Source organism: Epinephelus moara, chromosome 19 (genome assembly GCF_006386435.1).
Source record: "Epinephelus moara isolate mb chromosome 19, YSFRI_EMoa_1.0, whole genome shotgun sequence".
NCBI lineage: Eukaryota > Metazoa > Chordata > Actinopteri > Perciformes > Serranidae > Epinephelus > Epinephelus moara.
Genome location: NC_065524.1, coordinates 23,334,712 through 23,354,143, shown reverse-complemented (window position 1 = coordinate 23,354,143; position 19,432 = coordinate 23,334,712). Strand labels below are relative to the sequence as shown.

The window sequence follows — 19,432 nt, the reverse complement described above, 5'->3', positions numbered from 1 at the left end:
CGACATACTATACTATGACATTCTTTCAGGATTTTGGTTGACATCCTATCAAATGACGTTTTTTCATGATTTTAAATGACATACTATACTATTACATTTTTTAATGATTTTGGACGACATACTATACTATGAAATTTTTTATGAGTTTTTAAATCACACACCATATGATGATCTTTTTTAATGAGTTATTAACATCATATTATACTATGACATTTCTGATTTTTTCTTTTCAAGGCATACTATGCTATGACACTTTTTAATGAGTTTTTTAAGGACATACTACAGTATGACATTTTAATGATGTATTGACGACATACTTTCCTATGACATATTTTATGAGTTTTTTGCAGTACTTTACAATAAACTTTTATTATAAGACATTTCTATGAGTTTTTCACAGCATATGACAGTATCAAACCTTTTATAACATTGCCATGGCATACTGACATTGCAATGATAAAGGAATATATTTTCTTGTATTTGAAATAAAAAAAGGAGTTTCAAGGATTAGAACACAAATACATCCATTTTAATTTGAGAAAATACAAAAAGAAACCATGTACAATCTATGTACAAACTTTTTGTACAAGACAGTATATTTATCAGCAGATTATATTTGACAGAGTCAGGTAGATCAACTCAGCACCATCAAATAATCCATTTATCCATCATATCTAGAACACATCCAAACTAATTAGACTGCTATGTCAAACTCCTGTTTGCTGCAATGACGATGTGCCAACAAATCCTATCCGTGATACGCAAGAGCAATGTCCTGAATTCTTCCTGAACTGATAGGCAGCCAAAAGAAATTAACAAAAATTGCAACTCTTCTTTAAAAAAAAAAAAATTGCTGAATGCAATTTTAATGTATTGTTAAGACTTGAGACCCACCTCCCATTCCCGTAAGTATTATATGATCTATTATATCTACTACAATTCCCAGCAAATAAGTTATTATATCCATCCTTTACAGCAAAAAATAGATTAACAAAAATAATGCAACATACTGTAACAGTAACATATTGACGCATCGTAGTCTTTGATTTGTTCAGTGGACAACAACACATCTGATGTTACAGGCATGTGCCTCTATGTGCATCTTTCAGTCATCCACATGTAACTGCACTGCATGACACAACCTGATAGCCTGTAACCAAACACATAGCGGAGACGTTATGTGTGGTTTAATGACCGGGGCTCCTATCTATCTGCCCCGGCTGCCGCTCAGGCCTCCTGAATGCCACTTTTCGCTATAGTGGGACTTAACATGGGCCCTCCTCTTGACCTCTTGCACTGCCTGGCACTATACTGGTATGGAGGCAATGATGGCTTGGATGTTCTCCATCCCAGTACAAGACACCGTTCTCACAGTGGAAAACACTTGGACTCAGCTCCCTCAAATCGAGCTTGTGTCCCTGAATGACTGAAGGATGCTTGCTCAACTAAACTCTTCATGGCACTTCAAAAAACACTCTAAAAACTTTAGAGGTATACAATGCAAAGACCTAAAACATCTAATAGAGACATATGACAAGGTGTAGGAAGGAGAGACATCTCAGTCCAGTGTTGTGAATAATGCCAGCCTGAATGCGTTGCACAATGAGGGTTCAGGTAGAAAAAGCACAGTAATCAAGTGTGATGAAAACAAATGGTGCATTACTTTGTGAGTTCATGTTGATGCCAGTTTGCAGCATGTACCGTTTCATTTTTGAACAACGCTATGTTTAAGTACCTCATAAAATACTCTGTAAACAAATATGAAGCAGTTGTGACAGATTGTGACAGATGACAAGCTGACAAAATGGAATGTAAACCCTGTAATAACGCAAAGTAATAAAAACAGGAAAATTAAGGATGTTCTCTCTTTTGATAACCTCTGCTGAATTGGTGCTACCTTCCATCTTTGTGATGGCTGATAAACCAGATCAAATTCCGCCTGACTTTTCCTACTTGAATATTCTCCCACAGAAAATCCAGAGTCTCTCATTTTCAAGATACACATTTGTGTGTTATTTTTTTCAACATAACAATCAGTTTGTCGATTCTATGTATAATGCGTCATTGCCATTATCAAATATTAATAGATCCTTATTGTTCAGGCTAGCAAGTATGCCATTAACAACCCAATTATACATACATTTTACTCACATATTTTCTGAAAAGAAATCTATTTGCTACAAAGTGTGACGACGATGTAATCACAGTTCAAAAGTTCACTTCAGGACAATGTGTATGAGGCTTCAGTATAGTTGCACCACACCCAATAGACGTACATTGAAGCTCAGATCATTTTGTTTGAAAAAGAAATGTGGTTTATATAATGGGTTGAATTTACACAAACATATTTAGCACAATATTATGTTCTTTTCCATATTCCAAATATTCTTTTTTATTTTATTTTTTTAGAATTACTTTTCCTTTACAGCCTATAGAGGAGAATCACTGCAATAATCAGACAGCATCTCCCTGTCCTATTAAAAATCATATTTTGTGGAAAACACCAGCACACTGTGCTTTAGTGTACACACTCTTCCTCCGCACTAGGGACCTAATTTAGGTCAAACACATCTAATGAAGGTCATTCGGTTCTGGCCTGCACACAGAGGGAGCAACTCTATGATCTTCTCATTATTATTACCACTCTGATCCGCTCTCCGTCTAAATACAACATTTACCCCCCCAATACATAATTCCTTTTCACCTATCGTTCTGTCTGTATGTTCACAGCTAGGGATGCTTAGTAGTAGGCGCATTATTTAGTAGATGCGGCTCATCTGTGCAACTGAAAGAAGCTCCAGATGAGCCTTAATCTATTTCTACAAGCACTCAACAGAGCTGAGCTGCCAGGCTGAAGATGGTGGTTTCACAATGCAAGCTAGTCTAAGCTTTACTGGCTCCAGAGTGATGCAGTTTGTTAAAGAGGGGGCAAGCGGGGAGGTAAAAAAATAATCTTTTGTTTTAGTATGATGTGAAATAAATGATGATACAGTCAAAAACAAAATCCTTTGATATGTAGTTGTAATTAAAGATATAATTTAAGTCTTTTTTTATCTTCCTTAGTACTGTTCACTTGGTTCTTGTCTAGAAAAATAAGTACAAATTGATTATGTTCATGGATACAAAATAAGTGTGTTTAAATGTATAAATCCAACTACATATTTGCATGAAGTTTACGTATCAGGAGTACAAGGCTACCACCTCAATCCTCCATCACTATCACAGCTCGATTTGGATCTATCGGTGCCTAAACTAGTGCGATATACACTCCGTTGTTGCACACAGGCTAGCATAAAGAACACTGGTTCCTCTCCAGTATCCTTATTAGCAGTCTGTGGCATTGTTGCATTTCAACCCAACTATGTTTGAGCATCTCCCCATGTTAGAGGACCGAACACAGCAGCTTAACTCCTGAGAGTTTTGAGGCGTGTGACATCTGGATTGGCAACAGAGAACATCCAAGCTCTTTACCGCCTCTGTGCCAACCCTGTGCCAGGCAGTTGCTTTGATCAAAGGAGGACCCGTTGATGCCCACTTTTATGCAATATGTGGCATTTCTTTCCATATACAGACGTGAAGTTTTTTGTAACAGACAAAACATTCAGAAAATACACCACTCTTCTTTGTGATCCCAAATTCTGCCGTGGGTTTCACGGCAAAGCGTCAACGGTGGGCACGCAGCTGCTGTTCGGGTTCGCTCTGCTCAACAATAGTTGGGGATTTTGGTTTCATTTTTGATGCAACACCATAATTTTGTTAGTAGATCCAAACCCTCTTCTATTGTTTTGTTTCTCTACCATGACTTTCATTTTTAGAGCAAAGATCCGACATGCTGCTCCTTCAAAGGTGCACCATCACATACACGGCGATGGAGGAGATGACAGCACTGATCAGGACGAATGGCTGCGATGCGCACACACATACACACACACAGCGCGCACACACACACACAGCGTGCACATAACGTAAATGCTCCTGAATGCATGAAGGACAGGGTAGGTTGTTTTTCATCCTTCTCATGTATTCAGGTTGATCAACTGCACTGTTTCTGTTATAGAGGGGGCTCAGGCACATATCATGCGATAGGAGCTTTGAACAGAGTCACAGGCTTTATGATCTGACGTATCAGCAGAAGACATGTAGGTACAGGGTTCTCCTTCAGCCAGCGTTCACCAACACTGCACCATTCTCTGAGTTTTTTAGACTACTGCTTTGCAAGATGATTATGTTCTGCAGGACTGGAATGCTCTCACTCAACATGACGAGTCAACGGTGAACTAGCAAACCTTAAGCAATGACATGATGTATAACGACCTAAGAGCAAGATTAGTATGCCTCCAAAGCCAAGCTTCCCTCCCTCCCTCTTCCTTGCTTCCTTCCTTCCTCTCCTCAGCGACATTTATTGGGGGGAATCAGATGGTTCCAGTTGTTCTGTCAAAAGAAACTTGTTCAGTTTTAGTGCAAATAGAACAGAAGCAGACAGGAGATATGAAGTTGATGGACCCAGCTGGTTTGACGTGACGCATCTGGGTGGATCTTTGGGAGATGACATGATCAGTTTATCGCTGCAACCCTCATCCTCCAATAACCAGTCACCTTAGCATGGAGTCTGGTCACACGAAGAGGTGAACTATTGCAAAGAATTACAGGAAGTACTCTTTTTTTTTTTTCCTCTTTTTTTTGTCGACTCTTAAAATAATTCCAAAAAGTGCTAGGGGGAAGGGGCTGTACAATCCTTATTTGATTGTCATTATGTACATCACTATGGATACATTAATAAATAAAACAATGTCCAAGAGCATGGAAGTAACATTAAAGGTATACACATAGGAGGTCCCTTCCAGTTCGGGTTTCTGTCCAACCCTTGATTAGAAGAATGAGTGAAGAGAAATGTGTCAGTCTTCAACATCCCTGTCGTCATCAGCATCATCATCATCATCATCATCAATCCTCCATGGGTGATCTCCCATCTCTTTTGAAAGAGCGTACAGATGTCTGGTGAGTCAGCAAGAAAACCCTGTGTTCAGCATTCATCTTCAACTTCTCTGATTGGTGGAATCAGACTACTAGTGGATTTGTATTGGTTGACTTGGTTGGCCATGTGAGTGCTCATGGGCTTGATCTGAATGTTCCGTGGGTAGGCATTTTCTGGTTCATCTGTAAACCATTTCTTTTCTGAAGGCAAGAGAGGAAGAAGAGAAGACAGAGTTAGTTTGGAAAAGTATGCAACGTGCGATTACTTACAACCATACTGCCTCAGTTTAAGTGGTAGATTTGCATGGCATTCTTTGTGGTTAGCATCAAACCATGAGGTCCAGTTTAAGTCTGTGTTCCGGTGCGTTAAGCCAATTTTGAATGTTATGTTGTTGCTGACATGGTGGTGTTGTGTAATCAAGGCCAGCTGATGGATATAATCTGTCAGAATTTACTGTGTGATGAAGTACTCCATTTTAGATAACACAAAAATCATCCTAAGGGTATTGTTCTTTTCCAAAGTGTTACAGGGTCAGGCCTCACAGATTAGAAATACCTTATTCACTACCTCCTGCTATCTAACCACGCAGATACTTTTATTTATTTTTTTTTGCCATAGTTTTATGAGAGATTTCTGATACCATCTCAGTACCACCAAGGAGAATGGAATTTAGTTTGTGTTGCTCACAGAACTTTCCATTGAACTGCTTTCTACAAAGGAAATAGTCCTTTAAAAAGTGCTTGATGTAGTTCTGTGCATTATCAAACAGAGATTCACCTTAAGGTGCAAAGCAAAGGAAATGTTAGAAGTGGCACAATTGCTAATTACGTCAATGCAAAGGCACAAGTAGAGGGCAGGAACAGTCATGAGTGCGCCTTGGGCACAAATTGAGGTAAGACACACGCAAACTATCTAAAAAAAAAAAAAAAAAACCTTCTAAGGCTTCATTTTTTGGTTGTATAAAGGACAAAGGAGAAAGACTAAAAATCCAAAGATCTTGAGTTCCTGGTGAGTCCTGAGATGACACATACACCCGTTTCGTGGTCCATGGTTTTATGCCCTTAACACTCCAGCTCTCAAATCCACGCAATCTTCAAATTCTGTTTGACCATAATTTAAAAGAGGCATTGTTTCTGGAAAGTTGCTGTAAGTTTTTTTAAATTCTAGTGTGTAAGATTTAGTGGCATCTAGCGGTGAAATTGCAGAACTGAAACTTCTGCCAATCGTGTAACAGACCTGCGTAGGCCGACAAAAAAATGCAAAAATGTAAATGTCCATATCTAGAGTCAGTTTTTGGTTTGTCCGTTCTGGGCTACTGTAGAAACAACATGGTGGACTCATATGCTTCATATGCAGATATAAATGGCTGCTTATACACAAATGGAAACATAGTTGTGAATATTAAAAAACATTTCTGCCTATAGATGCCTCTAAATCCTACACACTAGGGGTGGGCGATATGGCCCTAAAATAATATCACAATATTTCAGGGTATTTTTGCGATAATGAATCAGTAAAAAAACTATTAATTTAGGAACACAGAATTGCAACAAAATACGTGATGCAGTTTTACAGTTTGTCGTCAAATATTCAGTAAATCCAAACAAAAATGATCTCATTTCTTTACTTTGTAAACAACAACAGTAACTCAGAGTGAGACTCAGATTCTGTATACAATATTAATAGTTCAACAAAATAAAATCTACCACAAATTACACATTTAAACAGCTCCCAAATACAAAAAATGTATCCTGGGACCTATATATATAAATCAACAGGAGATTTCCTTCTTTTAGTAGAATCTTAAATGGCTGAGGTTGGGGTTTTTTCACCTGGACCTTTATGCTCTGCCATGTCTCCTCTCATCATAATGCTATCACGCATTCACATATATGTAGTTTGTTGTCAAGCTGCGAGCGTCACGTAGGTTTACATTACCAAAGGTTTATGACAAAATCACTTGACGACACCGACTCCCGTGTGCGCACGACGTGAGAGCAGAGGAAGAGATGCTGTGCTGCTGCCAGAGGAGCCGCTGACTGAGTTCCCTCTGAGCGGAAACTTGCTAAAAGAGTCTGAGAAGTCTGGGACTGTTCATAAAACATTCAGGACGCCACAGTTTATTCCACACTACTGAAGCTGCTCCTCTTTTTGGAACCACGAGGAGTCAGTAATCATTTCATTTTCAGACATGCTGTAACAGTATGACGTCAATATGTCAACAGGTCGAAACATCCTGAGTATCACAATTTGAATTCTACATATGACATTAAAAATTATACCGCTATGATCGTGAACGGGATGATATGGCACACCCCTACTACACCATGGTAATTTCTTCAGCACTGTGAGCACCACAAACAAAATTCCATTCACATGCTGAGATGGAGGCAGAAACCTCAGAGATAAATACCTCAAAACCTGGGAAAAATACATTTAAATATTTGGATGGTAAGGTACCACTAATGTTAAATTAGAGTTGTGTTTGTAATTTGAATAAGCTGACCCTTTAAACTAATACCCACCACATTTCATATAAAAGCTTTACTCTCATGCTGGCAGTCATTATGTGATGGAAGAGATTTGAAACATCCTGATATGTCACTTTGGAGAGACTCTCTTCATGTTTAAGTAGGCTATGAGAGCAGTGTTTCTGAGCGGGCTGTGAGGAAAGGGAAAGGTGTACGCCAGCTGTCAGAAGTTTGTAAACTCTCTCCTAGCACTTCACAGGCATCTGCAATGCCATTCAACATGTCACTTCCTTTTGGGTGAAGTTGTAATATCAAATTTTAACTTTGCTATATGGAGCAAACCTTGTGTGTGCGCCTGTTGTTGTGCCCGCGCGTGCGTGCGTGTGTTCATGTACATGCAGGCCTTGCATGTGTGGAGATTCATTTGTGCGGGCTTGTGTGTGTGTCAGCAAGGCTTAAGGCTGCGGGGCCGTGTGTTACAGCACAGGCATTTGATGTGTAGAATTGTGCCTGAGGTGAAGCAAGATGTCTGCCATCTCTCTCCAGAGTCTGCTGCTGATACGGTGAACTTAGTGATGTCGCCTCAAACCACCATATCAGGTGCACAGGGTTACAAGGAGGTAACTTACAGACTCATATCCCCCTTCAATTTAGACTTTAAATTGGTCACACCTCCCACTTTCTTGGTGTGACCGATGGCACAGGGCTGGACACACTTTCTTAAAGTTCTGTGGAGAAGTAAGCAATTGGCTGCATCAGGGGGATTTGAATCAGCCTGACCTACATGTGAGCTGTGATCTGGGTCTGTACAGTCGGGCAACATGTTGTTACTCTGTGATTTATGCTGATGCTGGTACATAATAAACTACTGTACTCAATGAGAGCATAAATATGGCTGTGATCTAAAGTCTGCTACAGTCATCTTTGAGCATTCAATAGGAGGGAAGATGCGCAAACACACAGACCTCTCACACAATGCAAACCATCTCAAGTTGAAATAAATCATAGGAAGGCATGATGAATGACGGGAAAAAAAACAATGTGAAAAAGGATTTGTCTGGAGGAAAAGAAAACTCATATCATCAAGTGGATAACTGAGGTAAAGGCACAAAGAAAAGAGAGGGGGGGGGGGGGTTCGTCTCAACCTCATGCAATGTGGGGATGGTCCTGATCATGGCAGGGAGGAGGCAGGAGCAGCAGCAGCAGACATTTTGCTTTCCAGATGAAAGCAAAACTTAAACTGAGGCATGGTTTACTTCTGAGGAACGTAATAAATAAAACAAACTCCCCTCGTCATAACAATATCCGCAGAGGACATAGTTATGATCAGAACCCCAGGTAAAGGTTGCTAAGTCATGCAGAATCGTTAACTTGCATACCTTGGCCCATTCTATTCATCCTTGTTGCACTTCAGAGAGAGAGGTAAGTAATCTACTGTAAGTGAGTCGTATTTACAGTCAATACACAACTGACAAATGACTACCAGTCCAACTACTGCTTACATATTACTACTACAGTGTTTAGGCTATATCATACATCTTAATTTTAAGATGTATTGAGGGCTTATCATCTACCGTTTAAAAACTCTCAAGTACGATCATAACAAATCTGCATGCTTTTAGAATATGTCACAATTTCATTATCCAGTTACTGTATTCTCCCAGATGAAACTTAAATTCAAAGGGTATATTTGGGGAGGGAGAATGAAGAGTATATAACATGTAGCTCAAAATATGTCACCAAATTTGATCTTAGAGTTGTATAATAAACAGAACAGGAAAGAGGGCTACCAACATGGACATGCAGTAAAGCAGTAGGCTACAGATGCACCAACAAAATATCAACACTGCTAATGAGGGATGATCTCATGAGTAACAGCGTATCAGTAATGTTAGCCAAATGTGCTTTATCATTAGTGTCAGCTACGGTAGGTAAATCACAAAACACTACATCCATGATCGAGGCGTACTGATCATGTGCGTTAAATGTGCACAAATATCCAACAAACAACAGTTAATTACTACACAAATATTAGGAGTTAGACACAAAACAGCTAAATATTAAGACAGATACAACAGGTAGACTGAACAACATACTGAATGTGAGTCGTGTTGTATTATGCCAATTCATTTGGCTGTGGTTGAGGCCTTTACTGTAAGCCTGTTTCCAACCACAATGGCTGTGCCATCCAAACAAGTGGTTGGACTGTTTACAATGCCACAGACCTCGTTAGTAAGAAAAGACTCTCAAAAGTCTTTGACGACGATAAATGAGCTTTCCCTAGAGTGAGTTTACGAATTTGTTCATGTCATGTTATGATTGCCGTGATGTGAGAGTGAATACCACATGCAGATGATTATGAAGGAAACGCACAAACACTGAGGATGGACGCAAGAGCACGAGTCACACAAACAGACCACAAACACACAATACACAGGATTCATCAGTGCATGTGTTACCACAGTCTGCACACTAACACACACACCTACAAAGTACAGTCAGGTATAGAACACTAAGCATGCAGGATAAGAGTCTACAGGGCATGTTGGTGCACGTACTTCTGTTTGTCGCGGGCCTCCCGGGTCTTACTGCTGCGGTTCTGCCGGTTGGAGGGCGGGATGGAGTGGACGGAGGAGCTCTTTTTGCTGGAGGAATGGGAGGAGTGGGAAGAGTGGGACAAGCTTGTCCGGGACTGGCCTGCGTTGTGGTCGAACTGCATGAGGCAGAAGATCAGGTCTGTGGGCACGAGCTCAAACTCGTACGGTGGGTTCGTGATCACATACCTGCCAAGAAAACAAGAATAAACTTTTTTTTGGGGGGGGTCTGGCAGCTGGTCACTACCATTTAATAAAGCCCTGATTTCACCTGAGTGCTGTGGTAGCACACACCCATAAAGGTCCAGAGCACAGAAAATACAGGCAGAGGGACGAGTCTTTGCATAAAAACACAAAGCCACACAGTTCTAGTGGGTCACAAGTGATGACTGAGAAATTGAGAAAGATCTTTTCTGTGTGAGTCTGTGCATTTGATTTTTTGAGAGAAATTCTGCATAGTATAACTTTATGAAAATGTGTGACATTGCACAGGTTGTACCTCAGGTGGTACTGAGACTACCATTTTCTATAAATATAAACACATGAGTGAATTAAGAAGCAAAAAAATAGATGAAAAATAGAAAATCTAAAGCAATTTAACATACATTTCATTTCCAAATATGGGTTTTAGCTATAAAGAACAATATATGAAGAACATAGCACAGACTCTGATGCTAGCACTAGCAGCCAGCCTCGTCAAGCTACACTTGACCAGGCGTTCGGACGCAAACTGATTAAGTCTACCTGTGACTGACTAACTCCCCTGAAAAATGGATTGCGATGAACTGCAGGCCATTTTTGGTGGTAGAGGAAAAATTCATTTGAATTGAAATTTTTAAATACTTCCACAGTTGATGTTTGCAGATCAACTGTGGATTGCTCTGTTAGATTAATCATCACAGAGATTAAATAGATTCTTTTTTTTATTTGTTTAACAGCCCTAAATCTGGTCTTTAAACTGTACTTGTTTCTGGCCTACCTCATTTGTTTTTGTGTTTTATGTAAAGTATCTGCTGCAATACTACAATTTACCCTCATGACAAATTGTCATTTTATTACATCAAAATCTACATTTTGACACAAAGTGAAGGCGGACATTGTACCGTTTTGTACAGGGGCTCGGTGCATTGAGGTGAGCGTCTCTTAATCTGTAGATTCCAAAACACAGCATGTTGTACGTCTTCAGTGCTTTACAGAATAAATCCCCGTAGCAGCCGCCATCCTGATGAACAACAGAACAGAGACATCACCAGTGAGTGAGTAGGTCAGTCTGATGATCTGAATCAGTGGCAGAAAATGTCATTGTAGTGGAAAGTTGTAGTGAAAATTCAATGCTCTGCATCGCTGAGGGGAATTTGTCTTGCCAGTGAATACCAACTGTGGGCAATGCAGACTGTAACAATCAGCAGTGTTTTAAAACCGTGCCATAACTCATCCATGACAAAACAAAATGACTTCGGTATTTGAAGTTCTGAATAACAATAACAAAAACCTGTAAAAACAAGGTTGGAACCAATTAAACTTGGAATTTCCTTGGTGGTGTTCATTGTTCTCTCTAAAGCCTTATTCACTCTCCACCCACTGAGGCCTGCTTTGCGTGATCACTGTTCTTCACATCGGATTAAGAGCCGCGAGGAGCGGAGGCGGCCAGATGTGTGCTGCTGGGTAGTGCCAAAACGTGTCATCTTCGCTTAAACATCCACTTACCCCCAAGTCGGCAAATGGCCCATCGTAGAGGGCGAGCTGGGCGACACGACACCTGTCTCTGTTGGCCAGTGTCTGCGGTGTGCTGTAGCCTCCTCTGAGGGCGTTCTCTTCAGCCAGCAGGGCCTCCAGCTCTGGTGTGGCTCCCCCTGTGACCAGCGTCCGAATCAGCGTGAGGATGTTATCATTGAAGTATGTCTGGGGAGAAGAAAGAGAGGATATCTGTAAGCAGATGCCATTAGAGTCACAAGTAGGGATGTGGCAGATGTGGGAAGAAAGCACAGCCCCTATTATGTCGACCCTCAGCCTGTCTCTTCACATAGAGCTGACTGGGAGATGAGGAAACAAGCCATGGAAGAGGACTCCATTTCTTGTGCACATTCCTATGCTGCCATATTTTCAATAGCTTTACCATGAACCTATTTTCATTCACCTCCAGTGGTATGTAGCCAAGCAGATAGTTATCGTTTAATTTGCTCAGGTTTTTAGATATCTGTCTTTGAGACTTCTGTCTCCACCCAAATACAACAGATGCAAATGAAAATTTGTTTGCAGGGATTTTTACTTTGATTAATTATGTTTGAAAACACTAACAGAGGCATGTTTTTGCAGGATCAGCATCTCTGTTACTCTGGATGACCCAAAGATCTCACTGTGTAAAGTAGGGATGGGAATCAAGAGCTGTTTCCACTTAAGAAGCATTTTCTAATTGTCTGATCCATCAGAATCGTGTGCCTCTGAGCTCATCAAATTCCTTAATCAATGCCGGCATTGCAAAATGACATCACACTCAAATGTCTACACTGCTGGAAACTTGTCAGTACCCCCTCATGACAGCTGTACTGAGGGGGGATTCTTATATAACTCAACTGTTTACATTTTATTAAGGCCCAAAGTTCTGCACTTTTGAGGGCGAGGCAGCTTGAGTGAAAGGCTGTCTGCAAGGCTTCACCACAGTCTGTGAGTCAGATCCAGCTCCACCCTCTCGTCCAAATATGGGCACCTTTGGTTCCAAAAAAAAACAAGATGGCGACGGCAGAAATGCAAACTCAAGGCTTCAAAACAGCAATCCATAAATTGATGGGCGACGTCATGGTAACTACATCCATATCTTATACAGTCTATGAAAAGGAAAACGGTAAAAATATTCTCTCATATTCATGCTTTTTTTCTAAAATTGTATTCAGACCTAGAGATAATAAAACTGTTGTGTTGATGCTTGAACCTATGTCAGCCTACATTTCTTCTGTGGAAAAAAATTGATGAGGAATCAGTAAAGGAACCGATAAAGAATAGAATAGAATCGATAATGGTACTGGTATCAGTTAGGGCTGTCAAAGTTAAAACAAATTTGTTTTAACGCCACAATTTTTTCTGATGCGCAATTAACGCACATACATTCAGTAATTATGACCCTCGGCCAACCCTGTAGTTTGGGAAATCAGGAAGCGATGCAGCAGTAACGTTATGGATGACAGCAGAAACATACCTACGTGAGCAGAAATGGATAGAAGATGTAAGAAAGGCGTCTTTTGAATGGCAAGTTCAGCTTTAAAGCCAGTTGGTTCTTTCGACAAGACCAAAGTTATTTGCATTTACTGTCGATGTGAATTGAGTTACCACCAGAGTACATCAAGCTGCTTTAATAAACAGGGTATGTTTAGATAATCTTTACAAGTGTAACAATGGACACTATATTGTGTTAGTATTACTAAGTAATGTTACATTCAAGTCAATATGTCCATCTGTTGTTGCTTGACTTTGCCACGATAAGCTTTCAGCATATTTTGTGAGCATCCAGGACCTTTGAGGTTATTCTGGAGAATATTCTGGACAGTATTTGTCTTTTTTTGGATTGTCACAATAGTAATAAACATACATTTGCATAAAGCTACAAGAGAAATAGTCGTAACACAGTAGCGCTGTCTGTGGATTATCCAGCAAAAGTAACAAAATCAACAAAAGACAGAAATGTTGCTGTTGAATTTCATAAATGTCCCGTCCACTGTTTGAATTCTTTAGAGATCTATCTGCATGACTATCCACCACTAGATATAATATCATGTGATATATAAATTTGCTGAACAATCCTTTAGTTATTCACTGTAACAAGTCTCTCATAAGGTTTAAGATTACATTAATGTGTCACTTTTGTCAAACATTGACACTTTGATAATCATAGTAAATTCGGAATCGTCATGTTAAATAAAACAGGTACTTCAACACAGCACTATTCTTTCCTCTAGTAAGCCCGATCTACACACTGCATGATGTCCGCCTCTGAAACGCCGATTTGACTGCTCTCTGCGGGTGTCAGGTTCTCTTGTCCTTCAAGCCGATCAGGAGCTGCTTTTGCCTCGTGTGAAGACAGCCGATGTCACTCGGCAGCCGGGCCAGAGTGGCAGCTCCTCTCCCCGGGCCCCTGACAGGCCTGCAGAGCCTCATGATGGATGAGCACTGTCCATTAGCTGGCTTCACCTCTGACCAGTGCCAGACTACAGCTGACGCCTGCTCTACTCCCCGCTCAGCCCGGCTCCTCACACCCCTCTAACCCTCACTCTCTGAGAGGGCTGCTAGAATTAAGCCATCGCAGCACCAAAGGGAAAACCACTGTCGGTCATGAGATGGGGGGGAGCAGAAAAATGAGGTGTAGAAGAGGTTTTTTTTCCATCCTCCTCCTTTATCTTATCTCCAGTGCAGCAATGACATGAAGAGATGAGTGCTTCTTTGGCCTGTTAAAGCCAAGCCTGTGTCATCGCCATGACACTAACCTTTATTAAAATGTCTAATAAGGCTCTTGAAAGTTGAATTCATAATACTTAAAATGAGGTTTGATGCCAACAACTTACATTTCGATGTCAGTGGAGCAGCAGTTTAATTTACCGACTTCTAACGACTTAAAATGCCCAAATTTTGTATCTACTGAACGTCCCCTAAAGTTCCTCCCTTTTCTCTACTGAGGGAACATTTAAAGAAACAGTGTGGATGATTTAGTGGCATCTAGTGGTGAGGATTGCAGATCCAACTGAAACTTTTCTGTTATGATTCCTGCAGTGTTCATTGTTTAGGACAGTGGTTCCTGACTGGTGGGTCCCGGTCCAAAAGTGGGTCGTGGGTCCATTCTGAATGGACCGCAAGTGACTCGCTAATGTGTCAGGTTTGTTAAAAAACACACTTTATTTTGAAGTACAGTGAATATGTGCGCAGGAAAGTGTGATTTCCTGTTGTAGAGTGAGTGAATAACGGACAGCTACTTGACAGAGACTGCAAATTAGCTCAACGACATGGCCAAACGCAAGTATGACGCTGAATATTTTGTAATATGGACCTTGAACTAATGACTCTGTGACTGGACCAGTTGGGAACCACTGGTTTAGGAGGTTTTTACAGGGAGCCAATAACTCGCAGAGGTCTCTTCCTCTCCCAAACAAACAGACCTGCTGATTTAAACCGGTAAAAACACTGAATTAAGTAGTTTCATATTGCAAATCTGTGTCTCTCCGATGCCGTTCAGCTCATTGCAGATGGGCCCTTAGCTTAGCACCTGCTAATGTGTGCTCACCTTTTTACTCTGATAACTTAAGATCCAGACGTTCAAGAGGTTTTTACTGGGAGCTGAATTATTGACAGAGGTCTCTTCCTCTCCATATAAAATGGGCCCAGTGCTTTAAAGCGGTAAAACAGGGAATAAAGCAGTTTCACATTAATAAAGCTGTGTATTTCAGTCACTGCGAAGGGGCTGCAAACCATGGTGGCTGTGGCAAAAATGAAATAACAAGAAAGGCCATGTCTAGAGCCAGTCTTTGGTTTGTCTGTTCTGGGTTACTGTAGAAACATTGCTTACTCCATGGACAAGGACCTGCTCCCTATGTAGATATATAAATGGCTCATTCTAGTGTAACAAAAACACAACGATTTTGCACGGTGGTGCAGTGGTTAGCATTGTTCCCTCACAGCAAGAGGGTTCATGGTTCAAACCTGAAGTGGGGGGGGCCCTTCTGTGCAGAATTTGCATGTTCTCCCCGTGTCAGCATGGGTTTTTTGCGGGTACTCCAGCTTCCTCCCACGGTCCAAAGACATGCAGGTTAATTGGTGACTCTATGTGTCAGCCCTGTGATAGTCTGGCAACCTGTCCAGGGTGTAGCCCGCCTCTCACCCAATGTCAGCGGGGATAGGCTCCAGGCCCCCCGCGACCCCCAACAGGTTAAGTGGTTACAGAGAATGAATGAACTTGTCTTATTACACGGCTCTATTAAATGCTGTATTCTGATTGGTCAGTCGCGGCATTCAGAGGTCTGATATTACTGTGTAATGACCGTTGCTATGTAGCCCAGCGTTGCTAGGGACGCTGCCCTGACAACAGTTACTTTTTTATCGGGCTAACGTAGCCGTTACCGGCTGTAATTGTAACTGTCTGAAAAAAATGTTTTCTTTTGGTACTATAAACTTGGATATTTGAAAATAGGTTTTGTAATTGAATGTGAAATACCAGAATAAGTCACCACAGAAGCAAAAGAAAACAGGATTATCAGCAACATGCTGGAGGTACTGCCTTCTATACTTTTTGCAAGTCCATCATTCGAGGCTGACTCACTTCGAAGTTGCTCACCTTCTTTCCCTCATCCTGAAGTTTGTTACCAGTGCAACAACATGCAATTGTTACCCAGTGGGCACAGCATCTCCATGCACTCTGTGTGAAACTTCTCTCTACTTTCTGCTTTTTGAAATTCTGAATATGACTCTGTTATAGCATCAAAACACCAAATAACCAGGAAATCAAAATTGTTGCAAAATGTATGATTTTGAAAAATGATTTTGAGTTGTTTTTTTGTTTTTTTTTTAAAAACACTCCGACACAGCGAGGGTGAAGCGCGTTTGAGAACTCACCGCGCTCATCAGGGAGTCGAGTACACTGACAGCGAAGGCGGTGCCGCAGGCGAATGGCTGAGTGAGGTACAGCTCTGTGTCTGGGTCGTCATCATCATCTTGGTCCAGGAACTGAACGTTTGAGTCGTTCACTGAGAGAGGGGAGGGAGGGAGTTAGAGACGGGCACTGTGAAGAGGCATGAGCCAAACACACACACACACACACACACACACACCAACACACCTGAGAGTTCACAAATAAGGAATATTTTTGTGTACGTTAAGTTACATTCGAGAAGATTTGGAAATACTGCGGTAATGTAACCAAAACGTCTCAGGTATATAGGCACTGATCCACGCTTGCAATATAATGTAACATCAGATGCACATTATATTTTTATTCTACAATTCAGCACATATTTCTATCACTATAAGATTAAAACTTTTTCTTCCCCAAACAATTCACATTTTTTTGACTGACCTAAAAATACTGTCGACTGAATTACCTTACAGCCAGTAACAAAATAAACTAAATATGTTACTTGTCCTTTTTTGTCCGTGCACTGCATAATTGTTTGGAAGGTGAAAAAAGTGTTATTGACTTGTTGATAAATTATTCAGTATTTTGAATATTAAATTTATATAACATGCAGGGTGCATTTAGTACATTAAGACAAACCACGACTTAAGGAAAAATATTTAAGTATATTACGCATACACAGTGATAACCATTGTAGAAGTCCCCAATTCTGAATAAACCATACATCTATCCTGCATTAGTGCTTCAGTAGCCACTGTATCTTGGTATATTATGCACACACACACACACAGACATTCTCAGTCAAGTGACAGCGACCAGTCTGTGTGGTCTGTGTAAGGAATAAAGTGATTATTTTTCCTTTAAATATGATTAAAAAGTGAGACTTCAACAATGGCTAATATGTCACGTGAGAAAACCATGCACTTAGAAATCCATGCTATGTTTTTCAGAGTGTTCCATGATAAATGTGTTTGTCACATCATCACCTTTAGAGGAATACATTTTAAATAGTTACCTTTGGCCTGAAAGTCAAATTAAAGCCAGGTGACAACACACTTTCTTTTTAAATCTGGTGATTTATAATAAATTAGATCTGCTAAATAACCGTAATGGCACAGTGTAAAGGAAAATAACTGCAAACTGAAATAGCAAAGATATTTTTTGCCTCTCAATTGATAGAGGAAAATACACAAAGTGTTGGATATAGTGTGTGTCTTTTTTCTCAGACTGTGTCTCTAGCAGCAGCAGTGGGCAGTGAAGGGTTTAAGAGCCAGTGTTACTTGGAAAAACGAGCATCACACAAGTTTTTGTTTGACTCCTCCGATATCTGAGCTTCAGAGATATGGTCTGGAGGAGAAAAAAAAGAAACTGGAAAATAAATTTAAAAAATAAATAAACAGCGTAAAAGATGGTTTGATCTCTTTTTTTTGTTTGTTTTTTGAAATCTGATTTCTTCCCAGGCTTCCTGTGCACTGTGGAACAGAAATGTCAGTCAAAGAGACAAGGGGCTGATGCAAACGGGCCTGGGCCAAAGGAGTGAATTGAAGAGAGGAGGGGAGTGGATGTGTATGTGTGTGTGTGTTTGGAGGAGGAAGGAGTGGGGGGATGAGGGGCAGAGGGGGGGTGTTGCTATGAAAACAGCCACAAGGACAGACTGAGCATGATCAAAAGCCTAGCGATGCTCTGCAAACGCAACTGGAGGGGAAAAAAAATACCCCCAAAACAAAACAAAAAAAAAATCACTAAAAAAAGGGGCCAAAACAAGACAGTCAATTTCAACCAGAACGAAGAATAAAAATGTGTTCAAAGTGAAGCCATGGGAGCAGCGAGGGCCTTGACTGCAGCCAGATAAATCAAGACAAGCTGATGAGGAGCAGAGCGGCGGAGCGAGGGAACGAACGGCAGCAGAGGACAAAGGCTCGGCTTACCCAGCTCTGTTATCATTTGTATGTTGGTTCCACTTTTTTTTTCCTGACTGAGTGAAACCAATGGCAGTAGTTTGCCAGGTTTAGCTAATGGTGATGAGACAGTGCAGGGAAGGGGAGAAATAATGTCGTTATTGAAACAGTTTCAAAGACTGCAATAAAGGCATTCCGCTCTACTCCTGTCAACTCTGGGATTTACTCATGGTTGTCCGGTATCTACGAGTAAAGCACCCCGGATTAGAGTGCACAGTAGTTATAAAGCCAGCGCTGTCACACTGCTATACCACTACCAACAACAATAAATTACTTCACAGTGAGACAGTGAAAGGGATAAACATGGTCTTATCCATAAGCACACCTACTTTACACGCCACGCAAGCAAAATTGATCATGCAACTCAGATGAGGTGTGTTTTCACATTCCAACTAGACTTTAATCTGCTCCTGGCGCTGCAAACTGAACATATGACAATGTAATTACAGTATATGGTTCCAGTGAGACATGCAGCCACTCTCTGTTCTGCACGCTGGAACTTCTAGCGTCTGAGTCCAGGACAGAAACCAATGACTCCAACATGGATAGCATCTAGTTTTGATGATTACGTATGCGGTCAGCAGTCTAATGGGAGAGCCTCTCTGCAGGTAATGGCTGGCCCGGTTACAAGTAACATTAGGTAGCTCCTTTCTCTTTCTGGCCTTTTCTTAGCTGGCCTCATGCTCCATTGCTCCCTAATTGGGTCAGGGGAGACAGAGTAGCCAGTCTCTGGTGCTTTAGAAGGCCCCTCAGAGATCTGAAAGTTTCATGAGTCCCCACCACCAGTGGGAATACAGCCACTGCCATTGTTATTAATAAATGGA

General features: G+C 40.9%; 1 protein-coding gene across 11 annotated transcripts in view; it reads right to left on the bottom strand.

Moving 5' to 3' along the window:
- Positions 1-202: 202 nt before the first annotated feature.
- The window catches only part of kcnma1a (potassium large conductance calcium-activated channel, subfamily M, alpha member 1a), a 186,649-nt gene continuing 167,419 nt past the window's right edge, over positions 203-19,432 (bottom strand). For 5 of the 11 annotated variants that reach the window (XM_050071388.1, XM_050071394.1, XM_050071390.1 and 2 more), the window contains 6 exons: positions 16,632-16,762; positions 11,748-11,942; positions 11,144-11,262; positions 10,005-10,229; positions 8,826-8,854; positions 203-5,175 (listed from right to left, as the gene is read on the bottom strand). In XM_050071388.1, the coding sequence (XP_049927345.1) occupies positions 5,024-5,175; positions 8,826-8,854; positions 10,005-10,229; positions 11,144-11,262; positions 11,748-11,942; positions 16,632-16,762 (851 nt within the window). In that variant the 3' untranslated portion in view covers positions 203-5,023. Of the gene's footprint in view, positions 5,176-8,825; positions 8,855-9,730; positions 10,230-11,143; positions 11,263-11,747; positions 11,943-16,631; positions 16,763-19,432 lie in introns of those variants that run through there. The other 6 variants (XM_050071391.1, XM_050071396.1, XM_050071393.1 and 3 more) reach the window with 2 other exon arrangements.